This window comes from Anopheles funestus, chromosome 3RL (assembly GCF_943734845.2).
Source record: "Anopheles funestus chromosome 3RL, idAnoFuneDA-416_04, whole genome shotgun sequence".
NCBI lineage: Eukaryota > Metazoa > Arthropoda > Insecta > Diptera > Culicidae > Anopheles > Anopheles funestus.
Genome location: NC_064599.1, coordinates 82,462,189 through 82,480,726, shown reverse-complemented (window position 1 = coordinate 82,480,726; position 18,538 = coordinate 82,462,189). Strand labels below are relative to the sequence as shown.

General features: G+C 44.5%; 6 protein-coding genes and 1 long non-coding RNA gene across 13 annotated transcripts in view; 4 read left to right on the top strand and 3 right to left on the bottom strand.

Annotated features, from left to right (window-relative positions):
- The window catches only part of LOC125771763 (low-density lipoprotein receptor-related protein 1), an 80,963-nt gene extending 72,501 nt beyond the window's left edge, over positions 1-8,462 (bottom strand). For 2 of the 7 annotated variants that reach the window (XM_049442715.1, XM_049442721.1), the window contains exon 1: positions 6,452-8,462. In XM_049442715.1, coding sequence (XP_049298672.1) covers positions 6,452-6,893 — 442 coding nt within the window. In that variant the 5' untranslated portion in view covers positions 6,894-8,462. The remainder of the gene's footprint in view (positions 1-6,451) is intronic. The other 5 variants (XM_049442718.1, XM_049442716.1, XM_049442719.1 and 2 more) reach the window with 5 other exon arrangements.
- LOC125771848 (uncharacterized) overlaps positions 1-18,538 on the top strand; it is an 84,366-nt gene that overhangs the window by 55,265 nt on the left and 10,563 nt on the right. The gene's annotated exons all lie outside the window — the stretch shown is intronic.
- Positions 9,163-10,531, top strand: LOC125771817 (protein Rae1). Its single transcript, XM_049442884.1, has one exon. The coding sequence runs from the start codon at positions 9,296-9,298 to the stop codon at positions 10,379-10,381; it is 1,086 nt and encodes a 361-aa protein (XP_049298841.1). The 5' UTR covers positions 9,163-9,295; the 3' UTR covers positions 10,382-10,531.
- LOC125771842 (NADH dehydrogenase [ubiquinone] 1 beta subcomplex subunit 3) lies at positions 10,443-11,198 on the bottom strand. The gene is made up of 2 exons (XM_049442927.1): positions 11,075-11,198; positions 10,443-10,913 (listed from the first exon to the last, which is right to left on the bottom strand). The coding sequence occupies exon 2, from the start codon at positions 10,903-10,905 to the stop codon at positions 10,564-10,566; it is 342 nt and encodes a 113-aa protein (XP_049298884.1). The 5' UTR covers positions 10,906-10,913; positions 11,075-11,198; the 3' UTR covers positions 10,443-10,563.
- On the bottom strand, positions 11,340-13,741 carry LOC125771796 (protein aurora borealis). The gene is made up of 3 exons (XM_049442859.1): positions 12,795-13,741; positions 12,237-12,732; positions 11,340-12,174 (listed from the first exon to the last, which is right to left on the bottom strand). Exons 1-3 carry the CDS (start codon positions 13,473-13,475, stop codon positions 11,684-11,686), a joined length of 1,668 nt encoding a protein of 555 aa, XP_049298816.1. The 5' UTR covers positions 13,476-13,741; the 3' UTR covers positions 11,340-11,683.
- On the top strand, positions 14,030-14,757 carry LOC125771835 (peptidyl-prolyl cis-trans isomerase-like 1). The gene is made up of 2 exons (XM_049442918.1): positions 14,030-14,200; positions 14,276-14,757. The coding sequence occupies exons 1-2, from the start codon at positions 14,121-14,123 to the stop codon at positions 14,721-14,723; spliced, it is 528 nt and encodes a 175-aa protein (XP_049298875.1). The 5' UTR covers positions 14,030-14,120; the 3' UTR covers positions 14,724-14,757.
- LOC125771781 (sorting nexin-14-like) lies at positions 14,890-17,689 on the top strand. The gene is made up of 7 exons (XM_049442825.1): positions 14,890-15,113; positions 15,174-15,306; positions 15,382-16,234; positions 16,309-16,597; positions 16,665-16,904; positions 16,965-17,146; positions 17,226-17,689. Exons 1-7 carry the CDS (start codon positions 15,001-15,003, stop codon positions 17,621-17,623), a joined length of 2,208 nt encoding a protein of 735 aa, XP_049298782.1. The 5' UTR covers positions 14,890-15,000; the 3' UTR covers positions 17,624-17,689.

The following is an 18,538-nucleotide window of genomic DNA, read 5'->3' as shown; positions in this document are numbered from 1 at the left end:
CCCTCGCTTTTTTTTCTATATTTCTACGGCACTACCCACATTCAACAGAACGCTCCAGAGCCATGCTGCGAATGGATGGATCCATCGACCACACATGTCCCATCCGATTGTCCATTGTGTTGCCGGGCGAGACGGAAAAAAAGGCAACGAACCAAGCGGGTGACGAGTGGGAAATCTACCAAAACCACGAACCCCATATACCAAAAGCGAAGCTGCCACAGCTGGGAGGACGAGAACGAGGACATGTGCTCGTGCTGGTGATGATGATGGTGATGTGATGTGGTGGAAAATTGATACAAATTTGATGTCCGCTTTTTGTCTACTGAGATGCAGCCACAGCAACCCAGTCCCAGCCGCCTTCATGGTCGGTTGGTTGGTTAGTTCGAACAATAAAAGACCGGTCTTTCATCCAGCTACAGCTGGCAGCAGGGCAGCAGGGAGTGCAAATGATGGGTGATAGTTTTCTGGAACCGACTGTGTTCAGTGTAAGGACGAATAAAGAGCAATGCTCACCCTCCAACTGATTTTTGCAACAGCGGGGGGTGCCATATTGGAGACTGGCGACGAGATACGAGATATTCCAACTGATTGGGCTTTTGTTGGGAGCAACCGAATTTGAATAGATCCATCACATGCGCGCCGGTGAAGCAGCGGTCGGTGTCGGTGAATCCTGACCGTACGCAAGGACACGCAGGGAGCATCCTTTCGGCTTTTCGTTGGGCTCGTTCAAATCAGCCCTTGCAAGGTAATCAAGGATTCCCACGGGGCCTTTCCATTGGCGTTGAAATTCTAAAGAAATGAGAATGCCAGCTTGATTTGCTGGAAGCAATTTCACCTTCGTCGGCTTTCCAGCACCTTTCCATCGTCCCGGACCATCATCACCATACAGTCCTGACCACTGTTTGTGAGGTCGATGAATCGAAAGCATGCTTCGCTGTTTGGTTGATCGTTGTTGCAAGCGTGTTAGGCTGTTGCTGGCATCAATTCGCTTTCGTGTGTTGCCCAACACAGCTACAGTAGTTCGTAGTGGCTGCTACCAAAGACAGGACAGGTATGTTAGCATAAAATTTGCTGATCAATCATCAAACTGTCACGCGTCTTTGGGTGTCCCTTTCTTTCGCCCGTGGCGAAATCTTTCCCCAGTTTCAGGTTTTGTATTTCAACTCCAAGCCATATTGGACGTATCGAATGGGTTACAGTTTTCCACCCTTTCGATCGATTTCTCTCCTAACATCCGCATGGTTCGTTGCTAACAATCGCTGCTTTTGCGCGGGTGAAAAGCAATCAATGTTCAATTATTATGATGATCATGACGATGGTGATTGAAGCATTTCATTTCATTAATTAATTTCGCCTTTTGCAAAATCGACCAAAACCCAGGAAGGACACCAAGGGACACAGCACTACACAGCGGGGACAAATTGTTATCCTTCACGCTGCTAATTACGATGAATGATGGTACTTGAATAAGCATTAATCATACGATAAGCAGTCAGGATGGGAATACATTTACTAGTTACAATTTGTCTTCGTAACGATCGCTTTCATGCTAGATAGTTTCACGATGGTCGTTTATACGAGGAAGAGGAGCAAGAAGAGTGCGAGCGATGAGAGTGAAAATTGATGGCATTCAGCACAGACCTTAGACATAAAAGTGACTGAGCTGATAGGAACGTAAAAAAAAATCAATTGTTCCGAATCTTGGCGCTATTTCGACTAGCGACAAAATCTGCCTCGATTGCTGTAATAAAACCATCTCCTCCTTCTATATGCCGTACTGCAAGAACATTGGATTTACTTTGATTTTGTTTGACACCTTTCCAAATAGGGGGAAGAAAATGCCTTCCACCCTCCCCCAAGGGACGGGAAACTCGATGATATCCGTGCCTTCCGGTGAATTCGTTTTATTTAATGGAGATAATGTACCTCATTGCTTCGATAGTAAGTAATCACCTAGCGCAGTTTACACGTGTCATCGAAGCGCAATATTATCATGGCCCACCACCCGTTACCCGTTCCCCCTTGGCTGTCTCATGTAATATTAACCTGAGTAGGAACGCAAACCAAATCTGGCGCCAGTTCATAAATGGATTCGGAAAATGGGGAGGGAAAAACTCAACGCACACAGCCCTCCGAGCACTTCAGGCATTGGAACAGCGAAAGCTGAGCATTTTTATTCCGCATTCTGTTATTTTTCTTTTTTTTGTTGAGGAATCCACTTTCACCTGACTCCTGTTTCGCTTCTACTTTCCCCAGTGCATGACGGTCAGGACGGTGAGTTGTTTGCTCCAGCCCAAATTTCCTACATTTTCATCGTTGAACAAGCTCCCGCTCGACCGTGAAAGACGTATTAGAAGCGGAAGGAAGTGGAAAAAGACTCCATGATTTGCGGGCGAACAATCTACGAAAATTGATTTCGCTTCCGCTCCGACCTTGTGCTTCCTTTTCGCTCCCCACCCCTCACCCCTTCGTTCCGAAGTCCTAAGCGGGTTTCCGTTCCGATGCGTGTATGATGTATGCGTATGTGTTGCGTTGTGTTTCCCCTTAAGGGAAAGCGAGAACGAACGGAACACAAGAGAAGCACACGGATTTGCCGTCCTATATCACTAGGACGAGGACGATCACCCGAACGAGGAACAATCGGTTGCTCCTTATTGCCAGCCTGTGCTTGTAATGAGGCGGTGTATCTTCAAGAAGAATGCGACGTTACTGCGGATACTTTTTTTCGCTGGGACGTTGACGGAAAACCAACAGAATGGTTGAAATCGGATTGTGGAGGCAAATTATTTAGCCGTGAAAGGAACGAACATCATTTCCCGGTGGTATAATCTACGTGATACGCTTAACGGTGGTGGGATATCATCCATTTTTCACTCACAAAACAATGCCCCAACTCGAACAAACGTCGAGATAACATTCGAGCAAGAGCACCACAACACAAATGATTACTCAAACAACGATAAATTTGCATGTTGTTTACACAAAAAAGTGCAACTGAAAAAACGCTACCTAATGGAAATATCGTACAGTTTTTTTTTGCTTTCTTTCCACTACTGCAGGATAATAAAATACACCAGACAGATTGCACATTGTAGATTGTTTCGTTTATCCCTCAGGTGTTCAAACATGGACCAAAGTATTTTAAGGTCACCATTATTTGTCCAGAGGACGCCGTTGTTCCTCTTTCACTAGGGGGGAAACGATATAATCGGGAACAGATGTACCAACGTAGCGTGTAGGTCTTATCAACACTCTTGTGGCTGGCTTCCCATTCCCATTGGTGTCTAGCGGATCGGAAACCTTCCATTTCGTGGTCTTCAGAGCAAACAAATAAATCCACCAAACGAACCCACGTACACGCAACCTTTGGTCGACCACATAAAATATATCTGGGACAGTAGAGAGATTCATGCACAAACAAACCAAAAAGAGATATTGAAATAAAAGCTACCCTCCAGTTCTATTTAGCACCATATGTCTGGCATGGTTCAAATCACTTTCTCTATTTCAATAAACCCCTCCAAGTAGACAGCCATCACAAAACTGACAAACGAAATGATTTTATTCTACCATCCGTATCAGCACAAATTCTAAAATCCATCGTGGGTTGAAGCGCGACCTGCAATTACCGCTTCCAAATAGGATTATAATGCAAGCGTGCATCCTACTATCGGCGCAACTGACGCCAACTCTAATTTTGTGCGACGTGCCATACGCTGAAACATTCGCGATAAAATAAGTGCAGCCAGCTGCAAAACTTCATTCGTAGGATATCTGATCGAACGAAGCCAAATTTTGTGAGTGTGTGTCGAGGGTAGGCGATATTTTAAATTGCCGACACTCCGCGCCGGGAACAGACAGGAGACAGGGCGAAAACGACAGTAATTTTCACCACCAATTCAATAAGTTCGTTGATGCTTCCCCACGTTGATGCAATCGGTTCCAAATCACTTTTCCAACCAGACATCATTTCGCTGCGAGGTGAAAAATGACATAATCGTTATCTGGTTGGTATGATAATGCCGGCGAACAGTTATTTTACCAAGGAAAATGATATTACATCGGTGATGGGAATCGACTCGACATCAGTAACCAACTTCCGCAAAATGACAAACAAACATGGTAATGTTTGTATTGGTCACTGGCACTGCAAATATACTCGGTATTTTAATTTAATTTTGTAACACGTATCGCTGGTGATGCGTGCAAAAATGCATTAGTAAATCCAATTTCTGCGTATGTAAATATTTGGTTGTGGATAGCGAATTCCTGTTTTTTTTTATTTCCTTGGAAATATCGATAAAATCACATAAATAATTGATGTTGACCAGTGTGTTAGAGGCGGTTACCAATTTGAAATCGTCTATTATGAGTTGGTTACATCTGGTCAACCACTACATACATATCTCTACTGTCAATAACCACAAACGGCTGTAGTGATTTCCTGGAAACTCAGGGAGCTTCGTTGGAATGTTTTATTGCAAGAACTATATTAATCCGGACCACGCAATTGCCACCTTTCATTGCTTATGCTGACTGATATGAAATAGGGATCAAGAGAAGATTGCGCAACTAGACTCTATTACTAGAGTTTGACGACAATAAAAGCCAAGATTTCTAAGAGAGGGAAAGAGGTTATAAAGCTACTTTTAAAAGGTATTCTTCGATATATCTTGCCAAGAGTTCCACATACTCCAAGAAATCTTCTTTTTCAAGGATATATCCCCAACAGACATTGCATTAAAGTTATGAACATGCAAAATGTATCTTTCTTCCCTCGATCTGCGCAATACGAAACATCCAACCCATCTCACCTGGGTAAATGAATTCCGGCAAAAATTGGAATACATGTATGCATTAAACATGATTGCCTGCGCATTTTCGAAATCCTTTTTCGCCAGTCTCCGAACGATAAGGTGTCAAAGTTCGTTTACCACTGGTTTCGTCGGAAGGAAAACTTTCGTCGGTGTGGCTAAAAAGTGATATTTTGCGGAGGGTCGTGGCTTATCACGACGAACGCATACACACACACCCTTTCCCAATACCGGATGATCCTTCCGCTTCCAACGATGAAGATCAGCTCGCACTCTGGCTGTTCTTTGCCGTCGTACCTGCGGCATCGCCATTACGGCGTAGGGGAATTGATGTGACGGATGGTTGTGATTAGACGATTGATTGATTCCCATGCGTCCTATCATGCTGTTGGTGTGTGCTCGACGCTACCATGCGCCCCCTGTTGGTTGCGAAATGAATGACGGCGAACGTGCCGTACACACTCTCGCGGGAAATATGCTGATAAGACTCGAAGGTCTCATCCTCTGTTTGCTTCTTGGGCGGGTTGTTCTGGGTGACGAGGGTCGCTTAAGAAATGGGAACATTTCCTTATTATTTTTTGTTGCTTTACAGTTGACTCGAACATCTCTTGAAGCGGTCGTAACCGTGTAGTAACTTAGTTATTCTGTTTGGTAGCGCTCGTAGGGTGTGGTCATAAATTTAAACCATATTCCAAGGATTTTTGGAATAGAGATATCCTCGCGGAAAGCCAATCTGTGACAAATATCTTAATCTAGTTAGACAGAGTTCGACATTTTCCAACCATCCTCATCTTCGGAACCATGAATCATTTCTGTTCGAATTTCCCTATCGACCTTCTGCTAAGGACAGCAGCAAGTTCCGTCCAAAAGCATCAGTTCTGAGTTCAGGAAGCAGGCGTGATGGACAAAGAACAACAAACCACAATACAAACATTGCGCACATTTTGCGTAAACTTTGCGATAGAAGCAATAAAAAAATGGGAACACAGACACACACAAGAGAAGAAACGAAGTAAAAACATACGGGAGTTCAACTCAAATTTCAAGCCTTATTAAGAACGCGCCGCACCACAAGCGCAAGGGGCGCAACACGAATCGAGCGAAACTCGTATCGCATGTTTTGCGCGGCTGCTCAGTAATCTCGATGGGGGCCTTTTTTATTGTAAACACACGCAGCAAAAAGCTGCTTCCAACTGTCGTAACGGCGGTGGCAGAGGCCACTTCCCCAGGCACATTAAGGAGGTTTTTTCGGAAGATTTGTTTTGCGCGCTTAAAGAGAGCAGCCGCGAGATAATATTACACGCACACAGGAACGGACGCGTGTTTAAGACGTCGATCCATCCAGGTGATCTCATTGCGTGCCTTCTTGAGCGAGGGTTTTTATTGCTTTCCGAGCATCAAAATCTGTTTGCACGTTAACAAGCTGCTTCCTAATTCCAGCTCGTTTTGCGTTCCGTTTGCTTGGCTTGTTGCATTACTTTTTTTTTGCTATAAAACATTTTTTTTTAGGTGTAGACAAAATGGTCGCGACGTGATTGAGATTTTTTGGGGGGAGATGAGGACTCTTTAATGTTTTTACGTTCTTAAATTTCAACTCCATTAGCGTGGGCTAATCAACCCATCTTTTCTTCACCTACCTGGTGTTTCTTCGGTCGATGTTACGGATGCGCGGATTCTCGTGGCCGGTATAAACTGCGATCGGGGCACCCTCCGATGTTCGGAACCGGTTTCGGTGGCCTTCGTCCATCGTGCTGCACTTGCACCTGAAATTTGCACGCTGGCACTGTCGGACCCGGTCAATGACACACCCTCCACCGCCATCACCGCCGTTACCGACGTCACCAACAGTGCCAACGTGCCAAGTGAGACCAGAAGTTGCGCGTTGGCGTACGTGCGACTGCTGATCGACGATGGACGAACCCAACCATCTCTTTGGCCTTGTCGATGCTGTCGTTGTTGTCGTTGTTCCTGTTGTTGTTGTTGGAGTTGTTGATGATATTCTGCCCGCTCCCACCCGTCGATCTTTACGGGAGAACGAGAGCCAGGACGAGAACGATCACTTCTCCTGCTGGCGTACATCGTGCTGGCGCCTTTTTGCTCGTCTCACGATGCGCGTCTCGACGCCGGACGCACCACCGAGGCCCCGGGACACGTTTGCCCACCCCTCACTCACAGGGCACTTTTTGCTATTTCTTTTTGAATTTTGCTTTTTTATGGCCTTCTCTGCTCCCCCTTTCCCCCTGCTGGTGCAGGCGCACCCAAACACACTAGAGCGACTCGAACCGATATCGGTGACGAACGACAGGGAAAACTACACGTTTACATGCATACACACCGGGGATTTTTGCACACCTTTGCAAATTTTAACCTTTTTTTCCCTCTCACAAAACCACTTTACACGGGCTCGTACTAATCATTACACAACAGGCTGAAACACAATTTTTTCTCCCTACACTGAACTGAGTATAAAACAAACGTATTTTAAGATGGACAGAATGGAACCATTTCACTTTCGATCACTTTTTTGCCAAAGCGCGTACTACTTGCGCTTCTTAGCTGAATTACGCAAGTACGAAAAACTCAACCAACTGTCACGATTTTTGGCTTCAAACAAATAGCAGAAAAAAGCCGAATTAACACACTGAAAGTTAGCTTCGGCGCAAAAGATCGAAATGATCGAAAACACGCAAATCGCGCAAAGAACCAAAGCGGATTTTGCTTTTCTTCTTGCGTGTTCTTGCTCTTCGTCGCTTCGTTCTACCTATCCCATCTCGCACCCTTCGCGTGCGGATGCTGCTGAGATGATGCGCGACGGTGATGCTGCCGGACGAAAACACTCACACACACGCACACACACGCACGCATACACAAACAGTGCGGTTGTTAAGGAAACGATCTCTTTACACCGGAGGACCGGAGGTTCAACACAACCAACACAAGCGTACATCGATTGATGGATGTTTGCTATATGTTGTGCTGCACTGCTGAGGGCAATTCGGGCAAATTTTAATTGAACCGTTCACGAACACGTTCCAAAAAGGAGCAAGCAGGTAAGCGTGAGTTTTCCTTTTTCCACCGGCATGCCAATAATTTTCGTAGCCACGATGTGAATCCTACGGTACACAGCCGTGTCTCGATGGGAAACAGCGAGCAAACAAAACATAAAGCCGGTTTGGTGAGTGTTCTTGGTAGAGATGTGCGATTTTCTACCTTTTTTCACCCATCATCACCATCCGGCTATTTGTTCGCTTCTTTTTTTTCACCAGCACTTTTCACTTTTGCGTCTAATATGGCAAATGTTTTAAAACTGGTAAGCTAAGATATGGCACACCGGCCCTTACATTATTTACATCTATTAGCTAACAAAACATGGGTTCTTCTTCTTGCTGTATCTCGCACACAGAACCAGAAAGGTAAACAAAGGTGTCAACAAACCGCACCTGGTGCTTTTCCCTCACGCAGGATCAATTTCCCGCACGGAATTACTCACATTCACGAAAGCACTATGAATAGAACACGTTTTAAAGCGTTTTTATGCGAATAGCACTGAAGAAACACTAGTGTGGAGAAGAAATGTGCGCACGGTCCCTCTACGTGAGCACTGTTCGACGTACATCAGCGGAATATGCTCGATGTGTTTCGGAAAACTGTAGCCATGCCGCGTGAAACAGAAATTGAAATCTGTCGTGGTAGTGGTGTAGTCGTCTCACGCATCCGAAGGTACCCGAAGCAAGCCCTTCTAGCTGTAGGCCTGTTTACACGCCAAAATATCATTCCCAAACGGCAGTTCAGCGTAGACTTGTTTATTGTAATTTTACAAAATTACATATTCCTCAGAATTCCTCGAATTCACCTTGTTGATTACGGTTTTAGCTAAAACAATAACATTTACACAAATTTAATAAACGTGTTTATGTTTGTCGCCTGTTTTGGCCTATGAATCTGCCTTCTAATTGCGAAGAATTCCACAATGAGAAGGGCCGCATATTAGCGAAATTTGGATCGTCTTAGGTATGGTCTTAATTTCCTTGCGCAACGTGGAATCTGTTGTGAAGAGGGAACTGTAGGAACTGTTTCAAAAAAGAGTTTAATGAACATATCACATAAAACTTTCAAGGTCTGAAAAATATTGTATAGCCGTAATAAATTCATGAAACAATATAGTAAACCCAAAGTCTATAAATGAATGTGTATATTAAACATACTTTGAGTAAAACCTCAAAACATTGGCAAGCATTGACTGTTAAGGCGTTGACTAGTAAACATTTTTGTCCAATGGGTGTCAAATAAACCAAGATAGCTATCGCAACGTGACTCCATCTTTTGCTGAAAGTTGCCGGTCAATTTTGACAAGCAAAACAGTTGACAGCAAAACTAGAGCGTCTTTCGGTGCGTGAATGTTTGTTGGTGTAAAGCATTTTACATTATCTACGATTTAAATTGCAGTCGCTTGGAGTTGTAGCTAATCATTCGCCGGCACAATGTTTGGCGCGCAAACACTCGGTGCCAATCCAGGCTTTGGCAGTCCGACGGCCACAACAACAACCAATCCGATGAAGGACTTCGAAGTAACGGCGCCACCGGAAGATACGGTGTCCGCGATGGAGTTCAGTCCGGCAACCTTGCAGCAAAATTTTCTTATCGCCGGCAGCTGGGACTGCAGCGTACGTTGCTGGGAAGTGGAACAGTCGGGTAAGACCGTGCCCAAATCCATCAAAACCATGGGCGGCCCAGTCCTGGATGTATGCTGGGCAGATGACGGCAGTAAAGTATTTATCGCCTCGACGGACAAACAGGTCAAGTGTTGGGATCTGGCCTCGGACCAGGTGGCACAGGTAGCACAGCACGACGCGGCCATTAAAACCTGTCACTGGATCAAGGGTACAAACTACACTTGCCTGATGACGGGCTCGTGGGATAAAACACTTAAATTCTGGGATACACGGACACCGCAGCCCATGATGTCGATTCAGCTACCGGAACGTTGTTACTGTGCGGACGTCGACTACCCGATGGCCGTAGTAGGTACAGCAGGCCGGCATGTGTTGATATATTCGCTGGAAAACAAGCCGACGCAATTTAAGCAGCAGGAAAGTCCGCTCAAGTATCAGCACCGAACGGTATCCGTGTTTCGTGACAAAAAGAAAGCACCTACCGGTTACGCCCTCGGCAGTATCGAGGGGCGCGTCGCCATTCAGTACGTTAGTCCGTTGAATCCAAAGGATAATTTCACCTTCAAGTGTCATCGTTCGAACGGATCGACCGGCTACCAGGATATCTATGCGGTGAACGATATCGCTTTTCATCCGATTCACGGCACGCTGGCTACGGTGGGTTCGGATGGAACATTTAGTTTCTGGGACAAAGATGCTCGTACCAAACTGAAGTCATCCGATACGTTGGATCAATCGATTACTAAGTGCTGTTTCAACAGCAATGGTCAGATCTTTGCATACGCCGTCGGATACGATTGGTCGAAGGGACACGAGTACTACAATCCGCAGAAGAAAACGTACATTTTCCTTCGCTCGTGTTACGATGAATTAAAACCACGGGCCTCAAGTTAAGTAGGAGAAAATACGAAACTTTTGCTTTCGAGACATCTTCATACATTCGAACAGCACGCTGTTTTGTTTGTTTCTGCTACAAAACAAATTCGTTTATTCTTGATGCAGAATTTTGGGAAATAAAATCTAATGCGCGATAGCAACCAAGAACATCACCCGCAATTGACCATCTGATCAACGGATTAATGATGACCGCTTCCGTGACCCTTCTCATCCCCGTGTCCATTGCCATGTCCGTGACCACCGTGATAATCTACACCGAGCGCGTACTCAATACCGATCGTAGCAACGAAGGCAGCAAATCCGAGCGGGAATCCCTTGAACAGGAACGTAACCAGACGCGAACGGTGGGTCGAAAATTGCTTCACATTGTAGCGCCACACTTCATTCCGTAGCCATGGATCCTTCAGACCACGACGTGCGAGAGCGCGTTCAACTTCCACCAGTTCGGGCGCATCGGCCACTTTGTAGATAGATGCATCCGGCACCTTGTACGGGGGTCCGTGTCCGTGACCGTGGCCCATCGTAATTCCTGGTGCACGATTTGTATACACAGCGGGTTTGACGTTCCATTCCGATCCACAGCATTACATAATTAAGTTTTAGTGAGGAAAAACAACACCAAACATTGATTAGTGGTTGGACACACAGAGCCGTTTTCCAACTATATCATATTGAAGGCCATTTACTTACCAGGTAGAACAGGAATTGGGAGAGAAACGATCACTTGGTCAAAGTTTATGTAGATACGCGCAGTATTGCGATATCAACCGAGCGGTGGTATATTTTTCTCTGCAAGCCACTGTCAAAACTATCTGTCAGCTGGCGACAGCTGATCGGCGTTGTGAAACGTTTCAATCTGCTTTTGAAACATTTCATTGCGCTGATACGAAGGACGAAAAAAGGAAACAAGGAACAAGGATATGCAGGATAACATGATTCGGTACTCGTACGAATGATTCTTGTTATAAGCTTTATTATGTGCTATACAATTAAAAATGCATATTTCGCGTAAATGATAAAAATCAACTTGTCTAAAAAGGATACTTAAATGCAAATGATACCTATATCGCACTATTTCTGTCGCTGTACTACACGTTCCCTTGAACTGTTTCGTTCATTGCATTGTACAAAATCGTTACCTAAATATTACAAACACAATTGAGCTATTAGATTGAGAATTTTGCTAGAGTGAATTGGCCGAAACGGTTTTTGATTTCGTTCTCTGTAATTAGTCTTACTATGACCGTTACCATTTTGCAGTCTTAAAGCCGAGGAACTATTATTGCTACAGTCATCGGGTCAGGTGTCGGCAGTGATTTCTTGCCGCTTCCTTCCCGGGGTATTCGAAAAGTCTTCTGAAAGCATCGATACATCCGACATTTCATGAGCAAAATCGTTACTTTGATATTCCTCATTAAACCCGCTATCAGTGCGATATAAATTTGCGCAGTGCGGAACGGTCTCCGACAAAGCGATGTTTTCTTTTATGGGCGATAATGCCTTCATTACAGTGGTTCGGGCGATAGGCTCGTTGCCATCACTTTGTTTCAGGATGCTTCCTTCGATACGATCCTTGTCAGAGATTTGGAGAAAAGATTGAGACAAATTTTTACGATTCGTAGTTCGGCGATTCGAATCTTTCCTTCGATAACCCCGAAGCGGAGTGATGGAGTGCTGCGTCATTAGGGAGCAATCAAACGATTGCGACGATAGAATATTACTTCTTTCTGCGTCGTTCGACAGATTCGCATCGGCGAGCACGTTAGTTAATTCCGTATGCTTTAAAGAGGCTAAAAATACAAAACAAAATTTGAGAACAGTTGTGAGGCATACCGGCATCGATATCGCTTACCACTCATATATTGACGGCTTTCGTTCAGCTCCACAGATATATTATCGCCGTGGAATGTGGTTGATGGTTCTGGCGTACTACGGTAAATGGCATCCGCATCCGAATGATACTGTTCGCATGCATCGATGGGAGATGTACTGACTAAGCTCTTCGAAATGGGCGAAAGTGCACCAAACGAACTGTCCGCATCGCTTTCAACAACATGGTTAAGCATTTCCTGCGAACCGTAGTAGCGCGAGCGTTTCAAATCTTGTTCACTCGCCTTTTCCCGAACAACAAGCACTTCAGGTGATTCCGGCGCAGGACTTAGCGCTCGCAGATCGAAATCATCAATTGAGCTTCCGTAACGACTCGCGCCACTAGCGTCACTGTCTCTATCGTCAAGTACAGCGGATGTGTTGAAGAGTTTCCGTCGCAAAGAAGCATCCCGAGCATCGTGATCTATACTACTGACCGAAGAAGCGTTGAGCGATGCATCATGCTTCTGTTGCTGATCCTGCAGAAGAAAAGTGGGGTATTAATGCATGTAATCCTTCAAAATTGACCGGTTTTGCGTACCTCGTTGTATGTGAGATACTTCTGCAACACATCCTCAATCTCTTTGGGTAGATGAGGAGGGAATGAAAGGACGGTTTGACATATTCCATTGCGAACTTTTTTGTTGGCCTGTCCTGAACCACTAGCGGTCGACCCGGCATTGCTAGAATCTTTTGATAGCACAATTTTTTGATTTCTTAACGGACAGTCGATGGGACTGGGCACTATACTGTGCTCTTTAAAGTAGGTGCTGATTGCAGCTTGCACTCGAGCCTCTGCGACCGGGTCGGGCGTTTCGATGAACTGTGTTTCGTGTGGCTCGACGTTTGCCGGTCCGAGCGAGGACACCTCATCGATCGTCCACTCGAACTGCGTGATGCTGCTGTTCTGTGGGGTACTGGGGCGCTGGAAAAGGGAAGGACTCCCGATCATCGGTAAATGAAACCGTTCGCTCAGATGCGCTTCGAAGGGGTTCACGATGCGGCCTTTAAAAATACGCGAAGGAGGCGTTTGTAGCACAGGTAGTAAATTGAAGCGACTGCCAGTAGTGGTGTTACAGCTGCTAGAGGTATTTCGCGACAATGACGTCGGCGTCCTGGCAGCCATTAGCGATGGCGAGGAAGCCATCGAGGTACGCGACGACGTTCTAGCAAGGGCACTCTGAATCAGCTTTCGTGGTGTGAGAAACCCTTCCGATTCCATTTTTGTGACGGGTTAAGCTATGAATTCCCAAGGGCAAGCTAGATAGCCAAGCGGGTTATAGGGTTAGGTTGGCGAAACAATGCACAAGCACTGGCTGAAGTAGTAAACTTGCTCCGTTAAAAATAAATCATCGTAAGAAAGGTTAGTCACACAATTATAAGCACATTTCGAAGAGTATATTGATGCTATCACAGTTATGGCAAGAAGAACCGAAACACCGACTCCACTGATCCGGCCGTTCGTCTGGTTTTGTTCGTTTGATTTTGAAATGGAAAACCGTCAACAGATTTTCCCCCTGAAAATAGCTCACTGACATATCGCAATAACAGTGTGCTGAGAACATTGGTGCGATGCTTTGACAACTTTAAATACAACGAATTCGGCAAAACTTTTGCATCCATGTTATCAAGAACTGCAAGCTTAATAAATTAAATAAATTAAAATGCAAGTGTTTAAATGTTGGGCAATTTTTGGGAGCATTTGATAGAAAAAATAACAAATTTTCTAAAAATGAATATTAGCCATGTGGTTAAACACTGTCCAAGCGCATGCCAATTGTTGACAGCCGACAAGCTTGTTTATTTCCGCGGATAATAGAAAGACGCGTTCGTGTTGTAGTTGTAAAACTCCGAAATAAAATAAAAAATGCTCGCTATTCAGCCTACAAACTCCGGTGGTATTCCCGACAAACTATGGCAACCACACTTCGTTGCTTTTGATACCACGTACGTATTATTATAACGGCCAATAATGATTACACTGTGCCAACAATACATTGCTGCTGTTTCCGAATTTTACAGGATGGGTGAAATAACAATCGAATTGTATTGGAAACATGCTCCTAATACCTGCCGGAACTTTGCTGAGCTAGCTCGCCGAGGGTACTACAATGGAACGCAATTTCACAGAATTATAAGAGATTTCATGGTGCAAGGCGGTGACCCAACAGGAACTGGTCGGGGCGGTCAATCAATCTATGGAGCCACATTTGCCGATGAAATTCACGGCGATCTAAAGCACACGGGAGCAGGCATAGTGTCGATGGCCAACTCTGGGCCCGATACGAACGGTTCGCAATTTTTCATCACGCTTGGTCCGACGCAATGGCTCGATGGTAAACATACCATTTTTGGACGTATTCACTCTGGAATGCAGGTGGTTAAAAGAATAGGGTTAGTAGAAACTGACAAAAATGATCGGCCCGTAGAACCAGTGAAGATTGTAAAGGGGAAAGTAGAGAAATACTAAAATAAATAAGTTTTTTATCGAATGCTAAAGCAAATGATTACGGTTGAATATTTTGGGCTGCGTGCTACAATGTGGCTGCGTACGCTGGTAGAAAATGTTTACCAACATACGGCTGAAGTAGGGACGCTAAACAGCTGACTGGAACTGTCAAATGAACCAGCAAGCAGCAGATTGTTTGGGTAAAATTGTGTTATTTGTTGGGAAAATACAACTCGTGTGCGCTTGCACGCATAAAAGCGGATAAATTCATCGAGCGCTTCAACGCCAGCTAACGAGCATGCTGTTTTACCATGTAAAAGAAGTGTTATCAAAGTTTTATCAAGATGATATCGCTCGTGTTGTTGCTGCAGCCGTGTTAATTGTTGCGTTCGTCTGCACTTGCTATCTCAGGTAAGGAAAGGACGTGATTTTATCGGAGTTCCAGTAATATATTGGCGAACCTGTCCACAGTTCTATCATCGGACTGACGATACTGCTGTGCTTCATCAATGGCTGTGCGGCAGCAGTATTTACACTGAATCATAAGGACACCTTCGGCAGATACATACAAAAGGCGAAGGATTTCTTTGGATTCAAGGATTACGTAGGTTTTCTTTACCTGACATAAAATTATTGATTTATTGTTTGTATTCACGTTGAACTGTGTTTTTAACATCAGGATGAGTCCAATCGACACGAGTGCGACGTTTGTGGCAATGAACGTTGTCCGCGACATAATCGCAACGTGTTGGTGCCGAAGCCGTCGCAAGGATTTCATATCGAGCGATCACTGGATGAGGCTATAGATAGGTTTTTTACGCACATATTGGATAACTTTATTCGAAGTTGGTACAATCAAGTCACTCCCGATGAAGAATTTCTGTATCATCTAAAATCCACCCTGCGAGATGCGCTCTGTCGCTTGGTGCTACGAGCAAAAGAAATAGATGCGCCGGGAGTGATAATGAATCGATTGCTACCGACCGTGTTCATACACTACGAGATTATCGCAAAAATGTTGCTCGTCGATCACGTTCCTATGGATAAGCTGGCCAAAACGTTCGTCATAGACGAGTATCCCATCCATCCGGCAGTGCTGAATCGTGGGGCAGAGTTGAACTATCTACGCGGTGTAGCAAAAGTATTAATCCCACGGCTTTTTACGGTAGAAAATACGAATTGCAAGATTTTCTTTAACCTTATCAAAGAGCTGCTGACTTTTTGGGTGCTTTTACCGATAATGGACGTTATCGCGGACCCGAATCTGATCAATTTACTTATCATCATTGCCACCGATAAGCGCACGAAAGATGCTGCCCGTAAGGTTACCGACGGGTCTAAAGAACAACGTGACGAAAAGGTAGAAATTTTGGGCGCTTTTGTAGAACGCAGTCGGAGAAAGATTGAGTGCGGTGTGGAGATAAACGTACCGCAAGAGATTCTTTGGGAAGATAAGGACAAGTTGTATTACTTTATGCAGTTTCTAATCAAAGAAGGATCGGTTGAACTGTTGCAGTTTTATCTGGATGTTGGTAAGGAAAAAATGAATGCGAGTTGAAGACCTTTCTTCAAAGTTCAATATAAAACTTTTTAATTTTGATTGCAGATAACCTAAATAAAGAACTGGAAGATCCTCACATCACTACGGATCCCACGAAACTTTCCTCATTGCATCAGCAGTCGGAAAAATTGTTTTTAAAATATCAATCTATGGTAAAGTCAGCCGTTAGTCAGCTGGGCAGTGAAGATTCATCCCCGGTCAGTACACTCACGGAAGCACATGATCGTGTGCGGTTGAAGCTAGAAGAAAAGTGGTTCAAACAGTTCAGCAAAACATCGGAATATTTTACCTTGGTTTACGGAGGTCGTGATATAAAGGAATCGATTGATAAGAGGTAAGAAAAGAAAGAAGGTAATAATGAAAAAACACATTTCTCAATTTAAATAATATTTTTATTTCAGAGGAAGCGACGGTATGTCTGGAACAGGTACGAAGCTAAGCTCGAAATTTAAAGAAGTCATTCGAGGAGCCGTTGACGGAGCACCTATCGAAGCCACCGAATCACCTACAGTTTGGGACGCGTTAAACGATGTCCACCCAAGCAACAATATTTATAATTCCGTAACACAGAAGCTTCGCAAAGAGAAAGGTCAAAGTTTGGATGTATTTATGAGCACTTTTATGCATTCTATCGAACAAAGGTACATTGGTTTAGTTGTTTATTGGTATGGAAATTTATTATTTACTATCACTTATTCCAGTCCCGATATTGGCGAGGACGTTGTGCTGGAGAAGGAGCCGCCGAAGAAAAAAAACAAAATTCCTGGCCAGAGTGTTGTGTTCGGGGATCTGTTTGAGCTGAAAAAGGCTTCGAAAAATACTCACACTACGACATTATTATCACACAGCGTTCGTGGCCCATCGCAGTGCTTCGTTTACATTTGTATGTACACCGTAAAACACATTACATTTAACAGGAGTATATTTAATAGCTTTTTTTTATTATAATTGTTTCACCACAGTGGTTAAAGTGCTAAATGCGCCCTTCATTATCGTACGCCTGGCACTTGCATTTTGCTGCGTTTCCCGCAAATCTGTCGATACGCTGATCAATTCCCTCACGGCGAAGCTGATTCGGGCGGGCCTGAAAGAAAGCAGACTTGCGTTTCTCATCAATCTGCTGCGCGAGCACGTATTTCTACGGAAGCAACCGGAACCCACCCCTGCCATGTTGCTGAAACGACAGCAGGAAGCTCGTAAGCGGTTAGAAGACCTTCGAGGCGGCTTAGGTAATGTGTCCGACGTGTTGCAGTCGCCGGTGTTGAACAAACATCTGATGTATTGCTTGTTTGATATTCTGCTGGCGGAGATGTACCCGGAGTTTGATGAATCTCCGAGCGGCAAAGATAAGACGTTGTAATTTACACTAGAGGCTCTCTTACGGTAACGAATAATAATATTCTTGAATACAATACTATGCATACGATGATCTTGTTGCTCTTGCTTCAAGTTTAACGTAACTGTAACAGACCGAAATGTTTTTTTTATTTAAATTTTAAGTTTCTGTAGATACATTTTCGAGGGAAGCTCATTAACCGAGGCGCCTTTTTCTGATTGCTGTCGAAGGATATCAACTACAACCGGCAGTAAGCAGGAAAAGACAAATCGATTAAAAGCGTAAATGTTGAGAAAATACAAAAATTTCAATGAGTTTGTAAACTATGTATATCAACACTAATGATAACGGCCCCCAATAGGTATCCCGCCTAGGACCTAGAAGGGACATGATCCACCACTGTTCATGGGTGAAAACTTTGTAAGCATATGCACGCGGGTGTTTGCATTCCTTTGGGTATCCAACATCAACCAGTGTCACTGTATCATTGAACTGTCGTACGGGCATGCCATTAATTAACTCCTTCCACGTGCCATCGATCACGCCTTTCTCACCAGTGTGCAATGCGCAGATCGTCGACATCTCGTTACTCCTGTTACTATTTGCCCGCATGTGCATGTTGGAAACCCTTCGTCATTTCCTCGCGTACGTCCCGAAAGGGCATGGCACTGCACAGAGGGGTAAAAAGAATGCAAGAAATTCCTATAAAACTGTCACTCTGTGGCATCTTTGAAAGAATGTGGTCAGCCTCTCGCGCTAGTACTAGTCAACCAGTAGTAGTGGATGTAGGTGATAGAACGCGTCACCAATCGGTACTTGGGGGACTTGGCTCTCACGGGATGCGGACCGTTACTTTCACTTTTACGACCATCAGTACATCCAGGGCAGGGCATAGGATTCCTTTAAATGTTATTGTTATGTCTAACGGGTGCCCATAAA